The 27,179-nt window shown below is 37.0% G+C and overlaps 2 protein-coding genes across 3 annotated transcripts in view; one reads left to right on the forward strand and one right to left on the reverse strand.

Annotated features, from left to right (window-relative positions):
- The window catches only part of INTS12 (integrator complex subunit 12), a 24,414-nt gene extending 11,646 nt beyond the window's left edge, over positions 1-12,768 (reverse strand). The window contains exons 1-2 of one of the 2 annotated variants that reach the window (XM_029234519.1): positions 12,664-12,768; positions 2,562-2,726 (exon numbers count right to left, since the gene is read on the reverse strand). In XM_029234519.1, the coding sequence (XP_029090352.1) occupies positions 2,562-2,717 (156 nt within the window). In that variant the 5' untranslated portion in view covers positions 2,718-2,726; positions 12,664-12,768. Of the gene's footprint in view, positions 1-2,561; positions 2,727-12,595; positions 12,617-12,663 lie in introns of those variants that run through there. The other variant, XM_029234521.1, reaches the window with a different exon arrangement.
- A 155-nt stretch (positions 12,769-12,923) lies between these two features.
- Positions 12,924-27,179, forward strand: part of GSTCD (glutathione S-transferase C-terminal domain containing) — a 132,189-nt gene continuing 117,933 nt past the window's right edge. The window contains exons 1-3 of the mRNA XM_029235395.1: positions 12,924-13,038; positions 21,266-21,706; positions 22,341-22,808. Of these exons, the coding sequence (XP_029091228.1) occupies positions 21,287-21,706; positions 22,341-22,808 (888 nt within the window). The 5' untranslated portion in view covers positions 12,924-13,038; positions 21,266-21,286. The remainder of the gene's footprint in view (positions 13,039-21,265; positions 21,707-22,340; positions 22,809-27,179) is intronic.

Here is a 27,179-nt window from a genome sequence, read left to right on the forward strand (position 1 = left end):
TGTTTCGCTCTATGGTTTCACGACAATCAATATAAGGAACATATCCATCATCTCACAAAGTGTCCTGGTTGCCCTTTGTAATCACTCTTAGAGGTAGACATCCTAGAAAAACTTCACTCTTAGAGGTAGACACCCTAGAAAAACTAAGCCACCCAGTCTCAGGCAACCACATATCTGCTTTCTGCAACTATAGATTAGTTTGCATTTCCTAGAAATTTTCATAAATGGAATCATGCAGTATATACTCTTTTTTTCTGGCTTCTTTCACTCAGCAATATTTATTTTGAGATTCAGCAATGTTGTTGAGTGTAGCAAAAGTTCATTTTTTTTGTTGCTGAATAGTACTCCATTGAACAAATACACCATGATTTGTTTATTCATTTACCTATTAATGGACATTTGGGTTGTTTCCAGTTTGGCCTATTACGAATACAGATATTATGAACATTCAGGTACAAATCTTTATATGGACATATACTTTCATTTCTCTAGAATAAACATGTAGGAGTGGAATGTCTGGATCACATGGTAGGTTTATGCTTAACTTTTTATGAAACTGCCAAACCATGTTCCAAAGTGGTATACCATTTTATATTTCCATCAGGAGTATATGAGAGTCCCAGTTCCTTCACATCCTCATATCCTCACCAATGCTTGGTATGGCTAATCTTTTTAATTTTAGACATTTTAATAGGTATGTAGTGGCATATCACTGTAGATTTAATTTACATTTCCTTAATGGCTAATGGTGTTAAACATTTTTTTCAAGTGCTTATCTGCCACACATTTATCTTCTTTGCTAAAGCATTTGTTAAATTATTGAGTGTAAAGAGATTTTCATAGATTCTGGATACAAGTCCTTTATCAGATACATCATTTGCAAACCTTTTCTCTCAGTCTGTGGTTTATCTTTCCCTTCTGTTTTAAACTTGCAATCCTTGTTATTTTTACTCTTTGATATGTATATATATTTATCTGTTGCTGTTAAAAGAAAGCTTATGCATATAGTAGCTCCTTGGAATTATCCCCAGTTGATAATGTTTATAAGCACACCACTGCTTCTAGGTGATTCTCACACAATTCTAGAGATGGAAATGACCAGTTAAAGACTAAAATTAAATGAATCTGTGTTTTAAAAACACCTAGCATTTTCTCTAAACTGACCATGAGAAGTCATTTCCAGTTAGAAACCTAAGGGCAGGAGGCTTTTTAATTGTAACAAACTTCTTATGTACTTTAACAGATGAAATTCCTTCTGTTTTAGAATCTCAAAATACTGCTTCTTTAGTAATAATAGGAATTTCCTGTTTGGCTTATATCCATACTCAGAGCAGAATGAATTTGTTAGTATATTTTGTTGAATTTTATTAATTTGGTTGGCTTGAGCTCTTTGAACCTACCAGAATGAGAATGGTGAAAGAAATGAATTCACAATGGCTCTACTATTCAAAAGACAATAAAAAGGTTTGAGAACACTAGAGGTAGCTTTCAAAGAAGGCTGGGAGCAAAATATCACTGATCACTTGGACACTGAGTCTGGGACTTGGCCCTGTCTTGAGTTTGAGATTCTGGATTAGACTGAGCTAGTCGTGTAGTTCTGTCCTCTCCTCAGTTTGGTATCTAGGTGTTCATAGACCTGGGTGACACGAAGTTTCAAGGCTAGAGCTTTAGAATGGTTTGAAAGAATGTCTTAGGTATTAGAGAATCTAATAAGAGCTATCATTCACTAAAAGTCTATTATGTACCAGGTAGACACTGCACTAGGCGGCTGACATACTTTATCTGTTTTAATTTTCACAACTTTGTAAGGTAGTTCTTATTATCCTCATTTTAATAATAAAGAAACAGAGGCTGGGTGAAATGAAGTTACTATGTACCTCAATTTCCTTATTGTAAAATAAAAATAAATAATACCTATCTCAAAGGATAATTATCACAACTAAAATTAATGATAAACATATACCACTGAGAAAAGTACCTAGGACACAGTAAATGTTCAAGATATGTTATCTATCACCACACTAGTAAGAGGTAAGCTGAGATTTAAAACAGGTTTGTCTGGTTCCAAAATGTATATTCTTTTCACATAAAGCTGCTTGGTCACTTTGTTATTATGATGGGAGCTACACAGTTCTCACATTTCATCTATACCTCCTTTATTACTTACATTATCCTATACATATTTAATTCACTTCATTGCAAAATCCCTGTCCTTTTATTTTTCGCCCCTAAAACATTAGAGAATAATTATAACACAGGTTACGGTTTCATTCAGCAGCTTAAAAAAATACTCTGATCATAAGGAATTAGAAACTGAAATATATCTTAAGTGGGTTTCTATAGGAATAAAGTAGTAGAACTGAATATCCCCCACTCCCAGCTAACTTCTCTATGTAACAGTTCTCTGAAAGCTTGAAGGAAGAAAAGAACACTATAAATTTCTTCATTCCACAAGGAAAGATTATTTGGCAGAGAGATTGTTTCGAGACGTTCTAAATGTCAACACTGTTCTACTACAGGCTTTACAAAACTTCCTCCAAGCTTTTTATCCAGGTAGGTACCTTTTGAGATGGACGGTAACTTGAATCAATGCCCCGAGCCAAAGATTCATCAAGTAGTGCTTTTAGCTTTTCAGCAGAATCCTTACTCTTTGAATGTAAGAAGCTTAGTGCTTTCAAAAAAATGGGATCAAGTTCCAAGTTCACAGTAGCAGCCATTGCAAACACCTGAAGTAAAAAAAGAGAGGAAAGTAATTTACAGACAACGGGTAATTATCTGTCAAAGTTTTTCTTGTTCTTTTGTTTATAATAGGTAATACTGTGCACCTCATACAAAATTCAAACTGTCCAAAAGGTTATTACGGATAAAAGTAAATTTTCTTCTTTTCTCTAACTGGCATTATCTAGTTCTTTTCTCCTGAAGCAAGAATGTTACCAGTTTTCTCTGTATCCATATCCTTGGCAAAATTTTAAATCCAGATAAGCTCCTCCCTGCCACAGAGCCCCTTCCTAACACCTGGCTGCCTTGGGTCTTTGTTGCTGTGCGCGGGCTTTCTCTAGTTGCATTGAGCAGGGGCTACTCTTCCTTGTGGTGCGTGGGCTTCTCATTGCAGTGGCTTCTTTTGTTGCAGAGCATGGGCTGTAGGCGCGAGGGCTTCAGTAGTTGTGGCTTGCAGGCTCAGTAGTTGTGGCTCGCTGGCTTAGTTGCTCTGCGGCATGTGGGATCTTCCCAGACCAGGGGGCTCGAACCCGTAACCCCTACATTGGCAGGCGGATTCTTAACCACTGCGCCAGCAGGGAAGTCCCCTAACACCATTTTAAAATAATACACATAATTCAGTACACAGGAACTTGATGTGTTTAGGTCAAGTTTAGTATATGTCAAAATTTCTTCTTCTCAAACCTTATTTTTTTTTTTTTGCGGTACGCGGGCCTTTCACTGCTGTGGACTCTCCCGTTGCGGAGCACAGGCTCCGGACGCGCAGGCTCAGCGGCCATGGCTCACGGGCCCAGCCGCTCCGCGGCATGTGGGATATTCCCGGACCGGGGCACGAACCCGTGTCCCCTGCATCGGCAGGCGGACTCTCAACCACTGCGCCACCAGGGAAGCCCTCAAACCTTATTTTCACAAAAAAAAAAAAAAAAAGAAAAAGAAAAAAGAAAAAGATTGGGGGAAGGGTGTCACTGGAGGACAATGGTTAGAGGACGTATTAAGCAATAAGCTTTAAAGGTCAGTGCTGAAACTTTTACCTCAACTATCTTTTTTTTGCCTCCTTAGTCCTCAGCCCCAATTCTGAGTGCCTCAGAAAACATACTAATGATAATCTTATTGCATCACATTTAGATTGTGGTATCTCATGCATTAACCTGTTTTTGAGAAGCAAGGTGTCTGAGAAATAGTGCCAAACCATATATATATATATGGATCTCCCATAGGGCCTATGATATTCTCTGTGTCCTAAGGAACTGAAAAAATAGTGAAGATATACGTCAAAGACTTAGAAATTCTAAAACATTAAAACGTTTTGTTTTCAGCTAATACCAATGCTATCATGTTGTTCTACTTCCGGTGTTACTTTTTCAAATATTTCTCCAGGCAAGGAATTATTAAAATAAAAATGTATACTTTGTGTTCAATCCTTTGATCAACATTCTAGGGCTTGAAATTGTCTTCTATCCCGGAGGTTAATATAATAGTGCAACAAACTTGCACTGCTAGAGTTAAGGATCTGTCAGCAATTCCACAGTAATCTCTCATTTTCAGGGGGTCATAAAGCCATTAAAACTTGCTGTAGGGCTTCCCTGGTGGCACAGTGGTTTAGAGTCCACCTGCCGATGCAGGGGACACGGGTTCGTGCCCCGGTCCGGGAAGATGCCACATGCCGCGGAGTGGCTGGGCCCGTGAGCCATGGCCACTGAGCCACAAAATTATTGTCAAATTCTGTGCTCTACTCAATCACCCATGAGAAGCGGTCTAAAGGCCAATACTAAAAGAAAAATAATCTACCTCAAACAGTTATAAATTGGTAATAATTTAATAAAAATTGAGAAGCAACCTCTCTCACTTCCTAAGATTGTATTATTACATACATCATCTATATATAATGATAGGTACAGAAAGGTGGGGGTCTTTTTGTTTTAAATTTACTCATGAGGCTGGTCATCATATACATTCTGAGGAGAAGAGTTCCTCATTAAAATGTCCATAATGAAAAGGAGTAAAGCTGCCACTCCTGAGTGCACAAGGGAACACAGCCTAGTCTTTCTACTGACCTAACTTTTTTGGATCGCTAAAGAGCTAACAATCTGTATTATGAGGTACTGAAAATATTGAAACTTAGAAGAATCCTTTTAATATACTAGAAAACCTGTTACTTGAAATTTCTATGCTGAAAATTAGAAGCCAAGTATTTATGGTTATGTATTTCCATAATCACAGATAAAAGGTTTACGTTACAGATTAGGTGACAAGACTCAGCACCTAGATTATGAGACCAGACCACAGATCACGTCATCAACACCAATTTGGAGTCAGTTCTTTTTATATGATCCTGCAATTATAAAACTGAACAGACTTTATACCCCTGCCCTAATTTACTAACATATTCCTCTAGCCAGTGGTCTCCACAGTGGAATACAGAGAAAAAAAAGTTAGAATTTCTTTTTTATTTTTAATCTTTTATTTAAAAAAGCTATTAATATACATAGTGATAGCAGTGTATGCATATAATTGGCAACTAAATACACATATAAGGAAGTGAGCTCAATTTTTTTACTCATGGAATGAATGATAAGAATACTTTGGAGACCAATACTTTAGCCTTTCTAGCAACTTCCAGTTTCCCTTTCCCTATTATATATACATAGTGGCTGCTTTAAGGTACAAACTTACCTTCCCCTTGAAAATCCCTCCAGCACTCATTCAGCTCAGCCCTTCCCCCTCTCCACATTAACTTCATTGCTAGTTGCCCGTCGTCTTCTAGCCCCTACTCATTACCAACATATTCCCCTATATTTTCCATTTTTTTCCTCAAGCAGTTCTTTTATCGCTTTACCTTTACTATCCCCACTCATCCACACAGACATCCCCTGTTTTACAGCCTTCTCCCAAGTAGTGAGTTGTTCCTACTCAAAGAGCAAAGAGCAATACTCCATATCGCTGCTTTTGGAAAAATATTCCACGATCACCACTTATCAACATCTTCTCTTGAAATCCACACCTGCATCTTCATTGCTGCTAATGTACAGAACATTTGCACCAAGCTCATCTTTTCCTCTCCCCCTGCCATCATCTTTGGTAATTTTAGCATATATATTGATGTTCTTCTCCAACTTCCTGCACTAGTTTTATTTAGATCTTCAACCTCAAGGAGCTTCATCTTCAGCCACTGAAACCCGAAACTTGACACAAGTATTCTTCTGCTTGACTACAGTCAATTCTCCTTTTTAACTACAATCTTCCATCACTCTATCTCTTTTACTGCTTTGACCCAGGAGCCTCCTCAGGGTACCAAGTCAATCTTTCTTTCTTTTAAAAAATTTCTTTACTCCCATTCGTCTATCCTTTGAATTTATAGAGACCTCCACTTTCTTGGTCCCTCTGCTTTCTCCTTACTGGCACCTTCTTGACCGAACATCCTTTCCTTGTCCAACAGAAAAAAACAGGAGTTGGGCCTAAAATAAAACACTCATGGTTATGTGTTTTATCCTTTATATTTTAGTTTTCTATCTTCCTTTCCCTCCCCCTTTTCTATTGCCTTCTCCAGTTTCTATTACTTCTCCTTTCTTACCAGCAAACGCACATACAGCAGTCCCCCCATTACCTGTGGTTTCACTTTCTGATATTTTAGTTACCTGCAGTTGGAAAATACTGAATGGAAAATTCAGAAATAAACAATTCATAAGTTTTAAATTGCACGCCATTTTGAGTACTATGATAAAATCTCATGCCAGCTCCTTAGCTCAGTCCATCCTGCTTGGGATGTGAATCATCCCTTTGTCCAGTGAATCCCGTCTGTTAGTCACTAGCCAGCTCAGTTATCAGATTGACTGTCATGGTATTGCACGGCTTGTGTTCAAGTCACTTTATTATTATTTATTTAATGCTCCCAAAGAGCCAGAGTAGTGATGAGTGCTATTCAGATATGCCAAAGAAGTTGCAAAGTGCTTCCTCTAAGTGAAAAAGTGAAAGTTTTAAACTTAATAAGAAAAAAACTGTATGCTCATATGCTGAGGTTGCTAAAATCTATGGTAAGAACGAGTCTTCTATCTGTGAAATTGTGAAGGAAAATTTGTGCTAGTTTTGCTGTCGTACCTCAGAGTGCAAAAGTTATAGCCACAGTGCATATGTGCTTAGTTAGAATGGAAAAGGCATTAAATTTGTGGATGGAGGACATGAACAGTATATGTTCCAACTGACAGCAATATGTTGGGCCAGAAAACATTGAACATCTACAAAAACTTCAGCAAGAGATCCCCTGAAATGAGTGACACCAAGCCATTTACTGCAAGTAAAGGATGGTTACACAGATTCAGGAACAGGTTTAGACTGAAAAATATAAAAATTACTGGAGAGGCTGTGTCTGCCAATGAAGAAGCCACTGCCACATTTCTGGCAGAGTTGAAGAACCTGAGGAGAGAGACCATGTTCACATAACTTTTATTATAATATGTTGTTATAATCATTCTACTTTACTATTAGTTATTGTTGTTAATCTCTTACTGTGCCTAATTTATTCACAAAACTTTATCACAGGTATGAATGTATAGGAAAAAACCCAGTATATATAGGGTTTGGTACTATCCATGGTTTCAGGCACCCACTGGGAGTCTTGGAACATATCCCACATGGATAAGGGGAACTACTGAATAGTGAAAGAAATTTATTTCCTGCTACTGAAGTCCTAAAGAGGTCAGCAACTGTGGTGTAAATTTGTCACTTTATCTCCTTTATTATTTCCAAGAATATTTTCCAGGAGTTACACCAAATCATGTTACTTCTATATAGTTCTTTCCTGTATATTCTAAAACTCATGATCAAAATAGATTGTAAAAGAGCTTTCTTATTGTGGATTAGAATTCTAGAAAACAAAGTCCTAGGTGTGTGTAGATATAGATACAAATATACACAGAAATTTAATGCTTTAAATGTAAATTTCAAATCTAGATGTTGCTTTAAAAAAAGAATGCAGAAAACTAATAATAATCACCACTTTAAAAAATGTCAATGGCCTGGGAAGGTGGCAATAGTGGCGTTGGTGGGAACAAAGTCTTAGCTCACGTTAGGAGCTAAGACTTATATAACTTAGTTATATACAGTAAATGTATATAAGTAACACAGAAATTCCTACTTCTAAATAATCATCTTTTTTCTCCATCCTTTTTATCCTTCATGGTCCAGCCTTTCAAAGACTCTCTTTTAGCACTCTAAGCATCCTTGTCCCATAGTTCTACAGTTTCATCTGCTTTATAGTCATCCATCCTATTTACCTTCTCCCTGCCTGCACCCAAAATCTAAGTGCAGCTGAGAGGAATACATACACTCTGTTATCTTCAGAGTCACTAATCCCACCTAGGCACTCAACACAATTTAGCAATCCTATCATGTTTCTCTGGTCAACTCACTTCCCCACTTTCTGCAAAGACCAGTCACATTTTCTCCATTTTCCTTGAAACTGCTTCTCTATCTTAGTAGATGTCCTCATCTACTTCACAGAGAAAACAGACTGTCAGAGAGGAACTAAATCAACTTTCTGACACATCTACAAATATACCTGCTCCAATCCTTTCCTCTTTCCCACCTTTTAAATAAGAGGGTGGCTCTCCATGTAATGCCACTTATGCCTGGAACCTATCTTTTTCCTCCCCCCTGAAACCTTGAGCTATGAACTATTCCTATGTCTTCTCCGCCACTCACAAACCTCCCTCCCCCGGCCTCTTTCTTTCTACTGGCATCTTTTCATTGACCTTTAAATATCTTCTATCCTATCTTCTTCATTTTATAGCAAAACTTCTCCTACATTTTATACTTTTTCTTCACTCCTTCTGCTTATATAGCATTTCCTGCAATTTGGCCTTTGTGCCACCATACCACGGAAATATTTTCACCAAAGTATTCACAGCCTTAGTCAGGTAAGTATAATAAATACTATTTTTTCCTCCTACTTCTTTCTTGGTCTTCTTTGTAGATTCCTCAAAAATCTTGAGGAATCAAAAATGAGTTGCTCAAGATTAGGTTCTGGGTCTCTTCTTTCACTCTACACCTTCTTCTCAAAATGTCCCCTTTGGATCAGCAGCAACAGGCATCACCTGGGAACCTGTTAGGAATTCAAACTCTCGGTCTCCACAACCATAGTTACTAATGAAAACACTCTGGGAGTGAGGCCCAGAAATTTGCATTAAATCTTCCAGATGGTTCTGATCTACTCTAAACGTTTCAGAATTACTGCCCTAGACAATTTGACCTATACCCTTTTGCCAGTAATTATATATTTATCTCTCCAGCCCATGCATCTCTTCCAAGATTCAACTGCCAGCTTGACTTGGATATCTCACTGGTGCCGCCTATTCAACATGCCCCTAACAGAGCCACTCATAAACTCTTCTCTCAACCAGTTCTTCCCCTAATCTTCCCTTTCTCAAATGATACTTATCCCATTGCTCCAGCCAGAAACCTGAGAATCAGCTTTAACTCCTTCCACTTCAACTCCTGCCTCCCATTCAATCACCAAACCTCTTATATATATTTCAAATTCATCTACCTCTTTCAATCCTTATTACCACACCCTAGACCAAGCTACCATCATGCAGCTATTATCTGGCCCACTGTAAGAGCTTAATCAGAACCCCACAATTGGGACTTCCCTGGAGGCGTAGTGGTTAAGAATCCACCTGCCAATGCAGGGACATGGGTTCGAGCCCTGGTCCAGGAAGATCCCACATGCCATGGAGCAACTAAGCCCCTGCACCACAGCTCATGAGCCTGCACTCTAGAGCCCGTGAGCCACAACTACTGAGCCCATGTGTCACAACTACTGAAGCCCGCGTGCCTATAGCCCGTGCTCCGCAACAAGAGAAGCCACTGCAATGCGAAGCCCGTGCGCTGCAAAGAAGAGTAGCCGCTGCTCGCTGCAACTAGAGAAAGCCCGCGCCAACAACAAAGACCCAACGCAGCCAAAGAAAAAAAAAAGAAAAAACTCAAAATCACTCTTGCGCCTTTCCAAATATTTTTATATCATCCACTTGCTTAAAATACTCCTTTTCACTTCTTACTGTCCAAAGGTTAAAGAACAAGATTCTTAAAAAGGTCTCTAATGCCCTACATGATCTGGTAATACATGTAAAGCAGTTACAACAGTACGTGGCACAGAGTACAATTGCTCATTAAATGTTACTTAGTATCTCAAGCTATTCCCACTTTCTGTTGTAACCACATGACTTATTTCAAATCTTTCAACATATACTCTTTCTTACCCCAGCTCTTTAGTAGAAAGCGTCCCTTGCCTCATCTTATTCACCCTTCTCGTCTCAATTTTTTTCTGTACATTCCCCTAACAAAATAAGGAGTCTTACTGTTATATGGTCCTAAAACATCCTGTATTTACAAGTTATAGCTATTACACTGTTAATTGTGTAAACAGGGTTTGTCTTTCTCACTAGAACGTAGGTTCCATGAGGGCCAGCACTGACCTTACCTACTGCTGTAATCCCTGTTTGTAGCAGAGTGCCTGGCAGATAGCAGGCACTCAGTAAATGCTGGCCAAGTGAATACATGTTATTCACTTTCTCTTTCAAAAATCTTCCTCCTCCACGAGTAATACTCAGCTTTCCTGGTTTTCTTTTTCTATCTCTGGCTACTTTTTCTCTGGGTCATCTTTTCATCCCCATTGCTCTTGGTGTTGCCCAAGTATCTATTCTTGTCTATTTTCTTTAGTTCTGCTACCAATTTCTTCTGTGGTAATCTTATATATATCATGTTTTCAACTTGATTTCACATGTTTATCCCCATTCCAATCTCTATTAAGCTCAAACCCCACAATTCCAACTGCTTAGTAAACATGTGTACCTGGTTGCCTTAATGGTATCTCAAATTCAGTTATGATTGAAATTGAGATTATGAATATCTTCCCCCAAAAGTTCCCTGTCCTGCACTTTCTTTCAATAAATGACACGCTCTCCATTAATCGGGTCTGAGGCCTAAATCTCTGCCTCACTGAGTCCTCCCCAATTCCTTATATCTAAACAATCAGCAGGCCTTTCCTGTGAATTCTGACTCTGCAACGTTTCTCACATCTATTCCTGTTTTTCATTTCCACAGTTACTATTCAGATTCAGGTCGTTATTTGCCTTTTGTACTATAGCAACAATCTAGTTATTCTTGACTTCAACACTGTTGCCATATTAATGTTACTGCAACACATTTTTTTTCTTCCTTCTTTCCTTTCTTTCTGTTTTCATTTTTTTTCCTCAAAAATTAAGGCTTCCCACTGCCTTTAAAATAAAGCCGAATTTCTTGGCCTACCATTTAAAAAGATTCAGTAACTGGCACAAAAACTTTAATTCTTCATCCCCAGACCTTCTGTAGTGCAGAGCCATTAGCTGGGCTTGCTAATTCTACTCATTTTTTCTGACAAGCTTATAACCCATTTTTATATTTCCAAATGCTATCAAGTCCCAGTTCAAATACTCCTTCTCATGAGAACTTTACTCACAGCTACTGTGTTCCTCTCTACCCCCTATACAACTAATCTTGTCCTCCTAGGATATCTCAAAATGCATTCTCATGGTACTGGAACTTTCTACCTTGAACCACACTCTATTTTTGTACATTTGTATACTCTCTATAACACTCTGAGTACTTTAAGGGGAGAGGCTCTCTTTTTTGCCTACCACTTCGCTATTTTGCAAAGTACCACAAAATAATGGCTTTGGAATTAATAGAGATCAAAGTATAAAGGTCTTTCCTCTTCTTCTACACAATTCTAATCATGTCCAAAATCTCTTCACAAAAAGCAATAAAAAAGAAATTCTAAGCCATCCCCACCTAACTGCCCCTCCCCACAAACCCTCAAACATCAAAAAAAAAAGAAAAGCAATACAAAACAAAAACACCTCTTTCATGACTGGGGACTTGTACAATGTCCCTATCTGCAATACTCTCTTCCCAATCCTTCATCCGATTTAAATTCATTAATCCCACTAGACTGTAAACTCCATGCAAGCAGGGACTTGTTTTATTCAGTTATATACCTAGTGCTTGGAACTTCACAGATTCTCAAAAGTATTTGTAGAGTGAATGAACTAGGTTTCGTTTAAATGTCACTTTCTAGGGCTTCTGTGATTTCTCCAACCCAAATTGGGTACTCATATATAAATATATTCTTTCCTCTAGATCTCATTTCCCACCCTATATGCGAATCTTAAAAGAAGTCTAAAGTTGATCATCTGCACGGGAACGAGATGAAGGAAATCGACCCTGTTCACGCAGTGCAATATTAGGGATGCCATCACATAACGGCTCTAGAAAGCTTTGCCCTTTATGTCTTTGCAAGCTCTTGCAACCCATTCTAATAAACAACCTTTTAAAGATGCTGCCCTTTTCATTCCCTCACTGAGTTCTTGACCCTGGATTACACTGAAACCTTAGGCATACGTCCGGAAACATAAGGGAAGCGGAAAGACCCTGATTCCAAACCAACCAAGTGATAGTGAATCTGAAGAGCGACCAGAGACACTCAGACAAGGACTGCCAATCTTTTTTGATCAAAGTCATAACACACCCAAGGCCTAGCACAGGGGAAGGTCCTTGACAAGTGAGCTCGAGAGAAGGTGAGAGGCCGACAGAGGGAGCTGTCGAGAGAAGTCGCCAAAACCTTCCGAGGAAGGTCGGAGACAGGGTTCCAAGGACCTAGTCCCTGGGGCTGTGCCCTCGGTCCGCGTGCCCCCGGTCCGCGTGCCCCAGCCCGCCACAACCTCCGAGGAAGCACTACCCTCACTTAAGGGGAGAGCGGTCATCCTGGGCACTCGACCGCCTGCAAATTACGAGGTGTCCCCACACGGAGCGAGGAAACTAAGACCGCACGGAACTACACTCCCACCTCGCCCCTCGCAAAAGTCTTGAGCCTCCCAGAGTCGACTGGGAGCCGGTGAGCTGGTAACAACTCACCGCTCCGCCCCGCTGCCCCGTCAGTTCCCGGTGGCCTCACGAACCGCTCCCGGCAGCAGCCGGCTCCGAGAGCGGAAAAACAAAGGTTCCCGCAGCAGGGTCGACCGGGGAACGTATTGGCTGTGCGACGGTAGGAAGTGACGTACCCCACTCCTTCCGGTCCGCCGGATTATGAATGATTGCGGGGGCCGCTGCTTCCCTGGCGCGATGTTCGTTGTTTCTTTCCCGGCTTCGTTGGCTGCGTGTGGCCCGCGGGCGAAGACTTTCTGAAGCTGCCTCGGGAAACCCGGCTCGGGCGGGGCGGGAATGCGCTAGCGGTCCGTGTCACCCACACGCTCACGCACCCTCCCTGCCTGGCCGCGCCTCTGCGACCAGGTAAGGAGGGCGCTCGGGCCGCCGGCTCCGCAGTCCCTGAGACGCCGTAAAGCCGCCTCTTAGCATCTGGGGAAACAGGATTGAGGATGTGGGGAATGGCGGGAAGGGTGGAGGGGTCCGGGCCCCTTCTCAGTTTTTCCAGGACCAGTCCCCGTGGCTTCCTCTATTGATGGGGGCATGGAGCAGCTTCCAGTTGAAGCAGTCTGTGGGGTCGTTTGCCATTTGCTGCTAGGTGTGGTTTTAAGACCTCTTGGATCGCGCTTTAACTTTTTTTTTTTCCACTTAGTTTTTTATTCCAGCCCTTCCTCACTGGAGAAAGCAGTTGTTATGTGAATACTACCTAACAGTTACTCTAATGAACTTGCTTCATTTGGGGCCATTTGCTTCTGTTACACCATCAAAGCAGTGTTTCACTTTGGTTTTAAACTTCTATAGAAAGTTAGAGTTTAACTTACATGAAAATTGCTTTGACTTCCAAAACGTTTACTGATACGAGTACTTTCTCTACCTGGTTTGGGATTAGGTGACTTGTTCCCCCACTCCCCCTCTTTATTCTTAACGTCATGATCCCCTAATGCCATGATCCCATTCCTTGTCATAAGTTCTTGAATATCAAGAAAATGCCAGCATTTAATAATATGTCTTCTGCTAAATTATTGATAAGAGAAGATAGAGTACTACTTTTTTCTAAGCTTATCTAGAAACAGTGTTTAAAGGAGAAAATGCAAAAGCTGGCAAAAACTAGTGGTGACAATTTAAACTTTAACCATGGTCACTTAAATATTGTGAAAATAAATTCTTTGTTATAAATACAGCTGAGTGATTTGCTATCATATTTAATAAATCAAACATTAAGCTATGTGACTTTTCAGCTGCCTGGTGGGGAATATACACTACTGAAAGGATTGCCTTAAGCATACTTATTTGAAATTATTTTTGAGTTATACCTGAAGGCATTGTTTTAAGAGTCCTAACTTCAAAAATAAATCTGAAAAACTCAGTGAGATTTGACATTTATTTTATCAATTCTTTTATTTTTTTACACTTCTGTTACATGTTTGCCTGCTTTAAACAAAGCTCAAACTTTTAACTGCTGTAGTAGAAGGCCCATCAAGGGTCTTGGGGGGTTTGTTTTTATTTTTGTTTTAACCTGTATTTACTTTGTAGCTTTTATATCACCTGTGATTTGAAATAAGAATAAAGACTGAGTATGCAAGTGGGTAACAGCAACAATTTAGCAGACCTTGAAACTTAACAAATTTTTTTTTGAAACTTAACAAATGTTGAGGCCAGTCAACTAAAATATCTGTAGTATACACAGTTCCTTACCATATGTTGTTTTTATCTTCAAGTTTTTAAAGTAGCCTACTGAATTCTGTTATGATTAGTACTTGGAAAGCAAGGATTTAAACCATTTAGTTCATAATAAGCATGGGTATTGGTTGCTGTGGGTATTCAGTAATTTTATTTCAGGCTTGCCGATGTTTCTAACATGTTAGCATTTCATGCTGTGGATCCCTGTTAATTTTGAGGTCAGGCTTAGCTGCAAGCATTATGATTCTATGGCAACAGATGATTCCCTGATTCTCCAGAGAGGACACACTTCCCTTATGGCTAAGGTTAAGTAAGCTTTTTTAAACTTTTTTTTTTTTTTCACTTCTTGCCCAGATAAGCAGCTAATTTTCATCATAGGATTTTGTCCTCTAGGACTTAACGGTATGTGTCCTCACATTACATAATGTAGTGAGCACTGAAATGGCTCAGTTTTTTCTTTCCTTTTTTAAACTTTACTATCTAAGGTAATAAGCTGCTATCTAACTCTGTAGAGGCAGGCTTTTCTTTGTTTATCTATATTATTGAAAGAAAGTAGTGAGATTTGTAACCAAATACTGTTATTGTTATGTATAAAACACAAGCTAAGTTCTAATATTCATAATGTTGAACATTTGATATAGTGGGGAATTTTAATGGGTTCAAATTTAAATTTGAATCTTTAAGAAAAATAAGAGTTTGTGATTTTTTCATCTTTGTAAACTGCTTTGAACTATTTATTCTGTACAATATAAGCAGTTAATATTTAAGTGGACTTAGGGTGTCACATTTATATTCCAACATTTTGTGACTCCCCAGCTTTCAGCCTCAGTAACAAACAGATTTTTTGACTATTTGGTTGGAGAAAATCTTTTCAATTCAACACAGATCCCTTATTTTCCCTGAGAAGTTTGGAAGTATAAAGCATAATTTAAGGCTTGAACTAAACATTCCTTGAACTAAATTTTGAGTACTCTTCAGCACTGGATATATGTGAGGTAATAAGTGCTGTATTCCTCGCACATAGTAGCAAACTCAATAAATATTTGTTGAATGAGTGTATGGGTTTCTCAGATAATTGACCTAATAATTCCAATAAACGTCTAGAATAACAGCTGGAAAAAAAAAGTGATGCAAAGAAAAAGAAAGCAGAATAAGGGGCTAGGAAGTGATGGGAGTCGTTTTTCTCAGGATAGACTGCTCTGAGTTAATATTCAGAGACCTCAGTGAAATGAAGGAACAAGCCATGTGAATATCTTGGAGAAGAACATTCTAGGCAGAGGGAATAGCAAGTACCAAAATTCTCAAGCGTGGGGACATTGCTGGCGTCTTCCCAGAACAGCAAGGAGAACTGGCTGGAGGGAAGTGAACAAGAGGGAAGAAGGGTAGAAGATCAGGTCAAAAAAGAAACACAGTTAGGGTCACATCACCCTAGAGACCATGATAGGAAATTTGGATTTTATTTTAAATGTTCTGGGGAGCCATTGGATGGTTGTGAACAGAGGACATGGTCTGATTTATGTTTTTAAAGGATCACCCTGACTATAGTTGCAGAATGGACAGTTGTATTGAGTGGAGGAAAATAGTTAATGAGCTTTTGCAGTAGTCTTTGTAAGAGCTAGTGATGACTTAGATTAAAGTGTTATTGGTAGGGGTGCTAAGAAGTTAGATTTAGCATGTATTTCAAAGGTAGAAATAGTAGAGTAAGAGAGAGAAAAAAAGGAGTTGAGTGAGACTTCAGAATTATGGGCCCGAGCATCTGAGTAAATGGCATTGCTGTTTTATCAAGAATGGGGACTACTTGAGGAAAGAAGAACAGGTTTAGAAAAATGTCCAAGTGAAGATGTCAAGTAGGATACATGTATAGGAGTCTTAGATGATATTTAACCCTATGGCACTGTAAATCACCTCGGGTAGTGCTGTTGTAAGTTGTGGCCCATAGGTCATGGAATCACTTTAGTGAGTACTAACCAACATTAAAAACAATGACACAACCCTGGAGGAGAAGAAGAAGAAAGAAAAAGCAGAGTGAACTGTCAGTTATATCTCATGTGGTAGGATATTTCTTGGTGATTCTTTTGTTTCAGTATTATTCAGTGTACAATGACTTTCATTATAAGGTTTATTTCTTATTGAGTGGCATGATCAAATTTTGAAAGCCAGTAATCAAAGGGGTGAGTGTAAGTTGAGAATAGGGTAAAGTACTGAGCTACAGGTCACTAAGAGGTCTGAGGAGGATCCAATAAAGGGAATTAGGAAGGAACTATCAAAAAACTTAATCCAGTGCTGAGAACTGTCTAATAACTCTGCCTTTAGCATGGAGGTTTTTATCAAGGACAGTTGCTTAGAATAACATAATTTCTGATGGTTTTCACTCCAGTGAAATTGTTGCTGTAATAAAATTGCAATATGCTTCAATTTATGAAGTTTATAAAGTAATGCTATTTATGTTAGAAAAATACCTGTTCCTTAATGTTTTCCAATAAGATCCCTTTATAGATTCAAATAATGCTTTTGGATTGAAGTACAGTTCTTATCTATGTAGTGGGAGTAAAATGTACTTTTAAGGATTATTAGGATTGAAGTAGTGCACAAAAGTTCTGTGTGCTTAGCACATAGCTGGTGGACAATAAAATGTACATAATATTATTTAGAGTTGTATTCTTTGTTCATTTAACATTTATCAAGCTGCTATCAAATCCCAGGCCCAGTGATAATTTCTTATTTAAAAAAAAATCAACTGGTTAATATTAAGTTGCAGTTGTACACGTTTTGGTCTTTATATATAATATATAACTTATTTATCTATTATGTAATATTTAGTTGCCATAGATCCAGACTTGAATTTTGAGCACAAAAGTTTTAAACTATTTTTCCAGTTTCCAGAGAAGTATGCTTATTTTCATACTTATTTATGCTATTTTTTTCTTTCTCTCTCTATATACATATGCAAGGAGTAAAGTAGTAAAATGGTTTTAGATAAGAAAACACCTATAAAACTCATTTCCCCTTTCATGTGTGAAATGTTTCATTTTATCAACACCAAGATATATTAATTGGAATGAGAATGAAAAAAAAAGATTAAATTCCTAATTAAACCTGTGACTACTTCATTTGTTTAAAAATATCTTTAAAGATTCCCAAATAATGAAACCAAGGCTTAAGTATTTTCTTTTTACCTGTTTTTATTCCCTCTGCAACATTCCCAAGCAGGCTGGCCTTTCCAGGGAGGAGATGCACACTCCATCAGCTCCGTTCAGTATCTCACGTTTGTGGTGTTGTCTGCTGCTTTCTCAATCCATCACAGGAACAGTTGCAGTGTGGCACCTGTCAAAGCTGAGAAAGAGCAAATGACATACAGCACTTCTGTGCTTGGCAGGAATGTAGTCTGGACTAACAAGAGCTATGCCCCCAGCTCTGTGTGTTGGAGACCCAGGGGATGATTCTACAGCACCTACCTTTTATAAAGCTCATGACATAAAAGTAATAAAATAAGGAATTCTCTAGGTAGAAATGGAGAAGAAGAAAAAAAAAAAGAAGGTTTATTTTGAGAGTATTTGCAGACTTTAAGCAAAAACTGTGTTCTACTTTCTTGAAAAATTAGACATAGTACAAGCCAAAACCAGCTATCAAATTTGTACAGGTTTGCTAATACTTAATATTTATTTTTGAAATTACAGTAGTATTTAATGTGGAGAAATTGCCCAGGGAGAGTAATTTTTTTTTTTAACTCTAAGATCATTAAGTAACATTTTTAATCTTCAAGGGGAAGAAAAAAAAAATCCAACATCTATATTTAAAGAAATAAATTATGTTAAGAATCAACAGTACTGGGACTTCCCTGTCGGGCCAGTGGTTAAGACTTCACCTTCCAATGCAGGGAGTGCCAGTTCGATCCCTGGTCGGGGAGCTAAGATTCCACATGCCTTGAGGCCAAAAAACCAAAACTTAAAACAGAAGCAATATTGTAACAAATCCAATAAAGACTTTAAAAATGGTCCACATCAAAAAAAAAAATCTTTAAAAAGAATCAACAGTACGTTGCATTTTCTTAGACATCTCATTAATTTTTAGATATCTCCAAGGGCAGATTATTGCTATTCTATTTTGTTGACATTTAGCATTTATTAAGTGCTCACAGCAAAAAAATGTTTCTAGAATGTGTAAAAGTTAATTCTCAAGGTTCTTATGTGCCTTGGGAAGTGGCAAATATACACGTACTCTAACTTTTTAAAAAATGTTTCTGCATATCCTAAATCAAAAGCTGTAAAATAGTATGATGTTGTTTTTAGTTTTTTGTTTGTGTGTGTGTTTTTTTTTTAAGTGTTAGTAGGACTAGTCTCTAATTACTATTTCCTAGACTGCTGGGCAAATGAGGAAATCGATTATGTTTTCTTTCAAATCTGCTTATTGGGGAAACATTTAGGGATCTTCTTTATAGCATCTCACTGTCAACAAAGGGAGTTAAGAGGATTGGTAAATTAATCAGCAATAGATATATAGGGATAAACTCTCCAAAGAGACTATCGATTTTCTACAAAATGTTGGTTTCTTTTGCCTGTGAGCTTTAACAAATGCCCTTTAATGTTTTAAAATCAGCTCTAGGTGGAGGAAAAAAAAATCCCAAAGGTAATTAAGTTAGCTCAGGGAGAAAATGGTTTCCGTGAGTTATAAAGTGTTGTTGCTTTTAAGTTACATGAAATAATTTACCCTTAGATAATCTTTCAAATAAGTAACAAACCATGGTGCAGATCTGTTATGTTTTAACAAAAGAAGTATAAAACACTGGTGATCACTTGCATTATCAAGAAGTTTTCCACGACAGTACTTTACTAACTATATCCCTTTGTTATAATGGATTATTAGCCCTTTAATTAAAAAGTTGAGGACCAAGATGATTAAAGAGTACTAAACTATTTTGCTTTTGATTAAAAAAAAAATCTAAGGAATTTAGAATATAAAGGAAATTTAGTAAATTTTAGCACCCTAAAATTCAGGTGCACTAATATTTCAAATACACTTAAAAGAAAGAGTTGCATGTGTACTTTTTAAAGGCTTTTAACATAATTTTTAAATAATTTAAAATACTTTTTTCTCCAATATACCATTCTCCTGTTACATGGCGAATGCTTTTAAAGAGTGCCATCTAGTGTCAGTTTTGGAATTTTGATTTATGTATTAGAACATGGGGAATTTTAGACCCAGGAAATGTAGAAATCAAACAAAAAGTCATAATTGACAGAAGTCTTAAGGATTGTGACTTGAAAACACCCATCAATAATTTGACCACAAGGTTGTGTATGTTTGCATCTTTAAAATAACCACATGTCTATTCGTCCATGCATTCACTCAATATTTCTTGACTATATATATATATATATATATACATACACACGTATATATACATATACACATATATACATATATATATGTGTGTGTGTATGTATATATATATATACATACACACACACATATACATATAGCAGGTCCTGTTTTAGCATAGCAGTGAATAAAATAAAATTTGTACTCTCATGGAACATTCTATTGGGCTAAGACCAAAATAGATAACGTAGTATGTTACAATAGTAATAAATGCTGTGAAGAAAAGCATAGAAGGGGAAGGAAATGTTTTTTCAGGAAAAGTGGTAGTTGGGGTTTGCAAGTTAAATACAGTAGCCAGGGAACATCTCAAAAAGTTGATATTTGAGTAGGTACTTAAAGGAGGTATGGATGTGTTCTAGGCACTAGAAATATCAAGTGCCAAGGCACTGAGGTGGGAATGTACCTAGTGATTTAGAGGAACAACAAGCCACTTTTGCTGAAGCAGTGAGCGAAGATGAGAGCTGATGAGATGGACAAAGAGACAAAGAGAATTAGATCAAGGAGATCTTTGTAGACCATTGCAGGAGCTTTGCCTTTTCTCTGAGTAGGATGGGAAGACATTAGAGCGCTTGAGCAGAGAAGTGACATGATTTTATTTCATTTTTAACAGTATCATTTTTGCTACTATGTTGAGAATAGACTAGAGGATGGAAAGCAGGGTTAGGAAGCAATTGCTATAATTAAGAAGAAAGGTGATGGTGGCTTGGATCACAGTGGAAGCAATGAAGATGGAATGAAATAATCTGATTCTAGGTATATATTGAATGTAGTGCCAAAATAAATTTTTAATGGATTAGTTATGGGGGTGTGAAAGAAAAGAGTAATTTAAAATGATTGTCCAGGTTTTTGGCCTGAAGAGCTGAAGGATGGTGTTCCATTAACTGAAATGGGGAAGATACATGAGGAACAGGTTTTGGGCCTAGGGAGAGAATAAGAAACTTGATTTTGGACATGTTAACTTTGAGATATCTCAGTTATCAACATCTAAGTTATGGAGAATTTCAAATATTTTTTTCTATTGTGATTCAGCATACAATAGCTCATCATATATCAAAATCCACTTTGGGAGAATCCATTTCTTGTGAGAGAATGAATATATCCCCCCCTCAATTATTATATTTCAGGGGCATAAAACAAGCAGTATTCATCAAGCTTCTCAGAGCTATTATCCCCAGACAACTCTAGGTATTCTTGGTTATTTCTTATGTCCCATTCTATTCATCTTTTGTTCTCACCTGTAGTGAGACCCCAAAGTATCAATACTTGACTGGGAGAGTTCTATTGCCAAGCACCTGAGGTATGCTCTTTTTAAAGGAGCTGGATATAAAATCACCCTTAAGACTAGTTAATTGGACAGGGTAGGAATCTTTCTTTTGGAAGCCATTTATTCATTCCAAGAACCAATTCTTGTAGAATCATATCTATCACAAATCCCTGCTGATTTCTAGAAAATGTTTTTAAAATGTTCATCTTTTATTTTAACTTCGCAATTGCTATATTCTAAGACCTATAACCACTTCAATTTATGCTTCAGGTAACCCAATGAAAGAAGAAAATGAAAGGCATTAAGAAAAGTCTTACAGAAGAATATCTATACTTGAACTTTTCTCACCAAAAAGAAGGGTGCATCTTTCCTCTTCATACGTCTATAACTTTATTTTTGTTATCATACTGTGACTGCAAAATCTTTAAAGTTTGCTTAGTCCTCACTGGAGAAAGCACAGGCATTTCACTACTTAAAAGTGTACTGTCTGAGGATGTTGAAATACAGATTATTTCAAGGCAAGAGCTTCCACCAATAGTCCAGAGTTGCTGTTTACCTGCAGTAGTAGAAAGACCAGACAATTTCTGTAGAGCAGGACTTGCTGTTGTTCTGAGACACATAATCCAGAAATCATATGAAGCAGACCCCTCAAAGAAGGAAATTTTGGAACTTCTGGGTTTTAAGAAGACTTGCTTGAAAGCCTGTGCTGAAGTAAGTATAATGCCTCTTTTCTGTTATTTAAAGCCGTAAGTGACAACACATTCACTTGAATATTTATTTGAACTTTCTGTTGGAAAATAAAATTTAATTTACTTAAAAGAAACTACAGTAACCAATGAAAGAGTTAAAATAGCCCTTCACATATACTGATATTTCAGCGCAGTATTGGAAGATAAGAATTTAAGATTTAATTTATGAGGTTTAGAGACATTATTTTTAGGGAAAGATTTCTCTTTTTTTTTTTTTCTTTACCTTTTAATTACGTTGAGGATTTTTAAAGGGGATTTTACATATGAACAGGAGCTCAAAGTAGCAGTGTTTCGGAAACCAAGCTTTTTTAGGGGGAATGTACTTTAAAGGCTTTGGGAAGTGAGGATTTATTCGGTAAGTGGACACAGGAGAATAGCATATATTCCAGATACAGGAATGCTGAACCTCCATTGTTTAATGTTATCACTTCTGAAGCACTGTAATACCTCTTGATAAAGCATAAAAGCCTAGCCCAGAGATGGTTTAGCTCAAGACTTAAATTCTCTAAACCAGTCTTATTTCCCAATAGAAAGTTATTTTTCTTCAAGCTATGTTGAAAGTAAAGAATCCTTTCATTTCTTGTTTTGTTTTGCAGGTTAGTCAGTGGACCAGGCTATGCGAACTTACCATCCCTTTAGCTATTGAGAATTTTCTCAAAGAATCTTCTGACCAGCCCCCAGCTATCCCTGCCGAAATACTAGAGCTTGAGAAGAAGCTTAGTGAGCCCGTTAGGGTACATAATGATGACAAACTCCGGCGGCAGAAGCTGAAGCAGCAGAAGGCTGCTGGGGTTGGGCCTTCCCTTTCTAAGGAAGAAACGAAGAGCAAGGTCCATAGACAGGAAACATCTGAAGAGGTGGACTCTTCATCGGCGAGCCTGGAACTGAGAGTGGCATTTTCAAAGCTCACAGTACATGAGGAGCCAGCTCCTGCCAACAGGGAGCCTGCTCACGTCAGAAAAGCGAAAGCTTCTGACCTTCCGCCTCTGGACCATGTGTTTGTAGAAGGCCTGTACTTCACTTTGGCAGATATTGTGCTCTTGCCCTGTATCCATCATTTTTTGGTAAGGTTTATCAGGAGTGGATACATTGCTGTATGTTTCAGTCTATAAACTGCCCAGGTTTGAGTCCCTATTTCATTTCTTAATACCACTATGCTCTGGGCAAGTTATTAATATCTGTCTCCGTTTTCTTATATGTAAAATAGAGATGATAATAGTGCCTTCAATACATGTTAGTAATTATTATGACTTTTAGTTTTGAGTTGCTAAAAACATTAGCATTTTTTATGATTATTAATTTTAAAATGCTGTGGTGATCACCTTCTAATACTAGAGGTTCCAGTATTAAAACACTAAAGACTCTTGTCAGCTATATTTTATAATTATGTAGTCTCTTCAAATGCTAATTTCATTATGTTAGATATTTTTAAATCAGAAATATTTTACCCTCGTCTCTGTTATGTTACATAGCTGGCAGTACTATTCAATGCTGTGGGAGATTATATAAGGAAAGTTTCCTTTTTCAGGTACACATATATGTATATGTGTGTGTATATATATGTGTGTGTACATATATATACATATTTATATACATACATATATAAGTGTATGTATGTATGTTTTTTTTTCTGCCTGTGGAGGGAAAAAGGACAAGGTAAAAGTAGTATCAGAGTGAACATGGGAAGCTAGAGCTCTCTGCAGCTTTCCAGTTGGTTTTCCAGAACTGCATTTTTCTCACTTTGAAGCATTTCACCGTTTCCCTTACTAAGGAATCAGATATTAGATTTCATTTTGATTATATATATCACCAACACTTCAGGCATCTCTACTGACAGATGAGAAGAGATTTCTAACGAAAATCTATATATTTGGGGACCAGGCTTCACTAATAAGTTAGGTGGCATTAATCAATTGGCATTTTCTTAAAGAACATTTTTCTTTAAAATGTAAATGAAACAAGATTAGAAATCAAAATAACTTCAGAATCAAAGGATGTGAGAACAAGAGATCTAGGAATCATTTAGATGTTGATTAGTATTGTAAATGTCATGTGTATTCATATTGTCCATGGTGCTGGGTGGGGAGAAAAACAGATTTTTTCTTTTTCGTAGTCAAACGATTTCTAAATTCTCTTGTCCCTGACTCCCCCCAGTCCCCCACCTCTGCTGTTATTACCGACTTCAATCATTAGAGCAGTCATTTGGTGCATATTAGGAAATACTGTTGGTAGTCATGGCTTCTTGGTCTCCTCGGATAACTATTTGTTCCTAATTTCATAAAAATCGAATCAAAGCGGCACAACCATTAATTCATTCATTTGAGAAATTTATTGAAAGCCTACTGTATATGTCATGCCCTGTTGTATGCACTAGGAATACAGTGATGAACAAGACAGAAATGGTCCCAGCCCTTGTGGAGTTAATATTCTAATAGAAATAGAAGAATAGGGAAGATAGAAATGAACATGTAGACAAATAAATAATACATATTTAAATAATGGTAAGTGCTACAAAGTAAATCAAACAAGGTGATAGAGAAGACTTGATTATTTGCTTTCAAAGGCAGCAAAACATAAAAATTGGATTCACCTGCATAAAGGTTATTTTTAGATCATTGTCCAGACATCTGTCTTCAGCTAAATTGCATTTAATTTTAGCTTAATTTAAATACTGTTTACCTGATGAGGATCAATTGAGGTGGAGGTGTTCCGAATTGAGAGGATTTTTTTCCCCCTTTAATCAGGTGGGACATCAGCCTGACCACTGCTGAGTAAATCTACCTAATATTGATACAACTAAGGAACTCTGTTTTCATCTCAGTTTAAAATAGCGGAAAACTTTGTTATTACATTTATTCTATGATTAAATTCTTCTGTTTTGACATTATGTAAATGAATTCTCTAAATATTTTCCTTTGTTTGTTTGTATTTTTCCTAGATCATCACATTTTCTTTCAGGAGTTAATCTTTCTTTGCCAAAGCTTTGATGTTATTTCTGTTGTATTTATTTTCCTCCTGTAAGTCATCTTGGGTTATGAAGCAGCCATTTTAGTTCAGACGGTGGCTATGAAGCTGAGCCTTTATACTTGTATTAACACACATTGAGGTGATGGAGTAGTGGTCCAAATGATCAGAATTAAGATCAAGTTCATGATCAGGAATGAAGTTCAAGTTACTAGGTTTGGATCAGAAACATGGAGTTGAATCTACGGCCAAAGTATTTAGCCACAGGAATAAGATCAAGAATATGAAAGAGCAGTCAATTTTGCTAATTCAAGGTTTGGTATACCAGAGGTCAAAATTAGAAGAGTTAGGGAAAATACCCAGTTTTGCTAAACAGAATAAAGCCAAATATGCAAAACAACAGCAGGGAGAGAGGCTGAGGTGTTACATCTAAACCTCTGCTCCAAGCTTCTCTTCCTCTTCATAGGATGTTAGTTTGCAAAGTTAACCACTGATAGCCCAACACCTCTTCCTGGAAGGTGCCTGATAAAATCCTCTCCTCTGGAAAGTTTCAGGAATGGATTAAAAAAGAATAAATTAAAATGCATCTTATGATTCCCCCCTCCCTTTATTTGTTAGAACCTTCTAGTACACAGAATAGGAAGCAGATGGGAGAAATAACAATGAATAACCATACTAAGGCAAAATCTTGCTTCTCTCTGATGCCAGAACATTTTATAGTTATTTTTAAGTTACTGCTACTAAACAGGTACACTTTGATAGAACTATTTAAAAGATTATTCTACTCCTGGAAGACAGAGAAGTTGACATTTTATGAAATATTTTTGTAACTTGAACATTTATGATTTAACTTAATACATTTTAACTTCTAATGCTTTGAATTTAGTTTTTTAAAAGTATGACGCATTTATTACTAAAGTAAAATCATTGTAGAAATTGATTTTTGAGCAAAAATACCTATGTTAATTACCTCTTTCACTGTTCCCATTGGCATAAAATTGAGAATAAAATGGGAATCTCACTACTGGCTGGCATATTGCAAAAATTATGGATTCCGTAGTTAATTTATATTTTCCATCCCCTGTCCTATTCCTTAGGTCCTTAAGAATTTTCAGTTTTAACTCACCAGTTCTAGACGATAAGAAAAGACCCTGAACTAGGATTATATTTCCATTTAGACAGGTTGTTTACTATTTTTTATACTGCTTACACTGCTCACCTAAACATTTGTTGGTTATGATGTGTTTTTGAATGGGTAGACATGACTGAGGAAATGACATAAAAGAATTACAAAATATTTTATATAATAAGTGACTGGAAAGTAAGGCAGAGGAGGAGATCTTTTGGATAGGTGTAATATCTTGCTTCTCTTTTTATTCATACAAGTTTTTCTGCCTCTTGCTATAATTAAATACAAAGCCACTAGGATTTCAGTTTGTGGTCTTGATAGCAATTTTTTACCAATATTTTGAGAATAAATTATTTTCTTGTCCTTAAGTAACTCTGGTATTTATAATGTTTTGATCTTATCAGCCAGGTAACATCCTTTAAAAATCATGTTCTTAGGAACAAATTTAATTTTCATTTCACACATTTAACATTAGCCTCATCCTTAAATATGTCTTCTCAAGTGTAATTAATGAATGTGGTGCCGTACCTCCTGAGCTGTCTGGGTATTAGCAGAGCAACCTGGCATATTGATTAAATGGGATGACCTGTCATGCAGAGTAAAACTCCTCAAATTTTTTAAACATGAATTATTGTTTAATCACAACTTATTTTCAAAAGGAGGGCAAGATGTCATATGCGTCTAACAAGTAAGAATAAATCACTACCAAGGGGAGTAAAGGAAAGGTGAGGAAATGAGAAATTTCTTATTTGATTAATTTATCATGGCTTAAAGCTCAATTCCCATAGCACATAATCTGTTTCCAGGCAATTAAGTATTTTGTTGAGAATTAGAAACTTTTTGGCTCCCAGAGTACCATTTAGACAGTATTTTTCAAACTTTTTTACTTTTCACAGTAAATAATGCATTTTACAAGGTGACTGAGCATACAAATACAAATATACATCTTTATATTATATATATGAATATAGATATATAAACAGAAACTAACCCACCTTACTACATGCTATGTACTCTGATATTTTCGATTTAATTTCATTTAAAAAAAAATTTTTTTTAATTAATTTTTAAATCTCCTAATGGGTTGTAAGCAGCAGTTTGAAAAACACTAATTTAGGGGATTATTCTTTGAGGTCAATAAATGGTTTCTTGATCATTTGTTCATTCACTCAGTATTTTTTGCAAGGCAGTGTTTTAAGCGCTTGTAGTATACAAAGAGAATTACACATAAACCCTATTCTTATAATCAATTCTTATTTAACCTTAAAGTCCAGTTAAAATAGACTATATATATGTGTGAAATTTTTCATTAATTTTTGTCCTTTCTGGCTCCTGTTTTGGC

The sequence above is a fragment of the Monodon monoceros genome, unplaced genomic scaffold (genome assembly GCF_005190385.1).
Source record: "Monodon monoceros isolate NGI ecotype Baffin Bay Population unplaced genomic scaffold, NGI_Narwhal_1 Super_Scaffold_20, whole genome shotgun sequence".
In the NCBI taxonomy this organism is placed as follows: Eukaryota; Metazoa; Chordata; class Mammalia; order Artiodactyla; family Monodontidae; genus Monodon; species Monodon monoceros.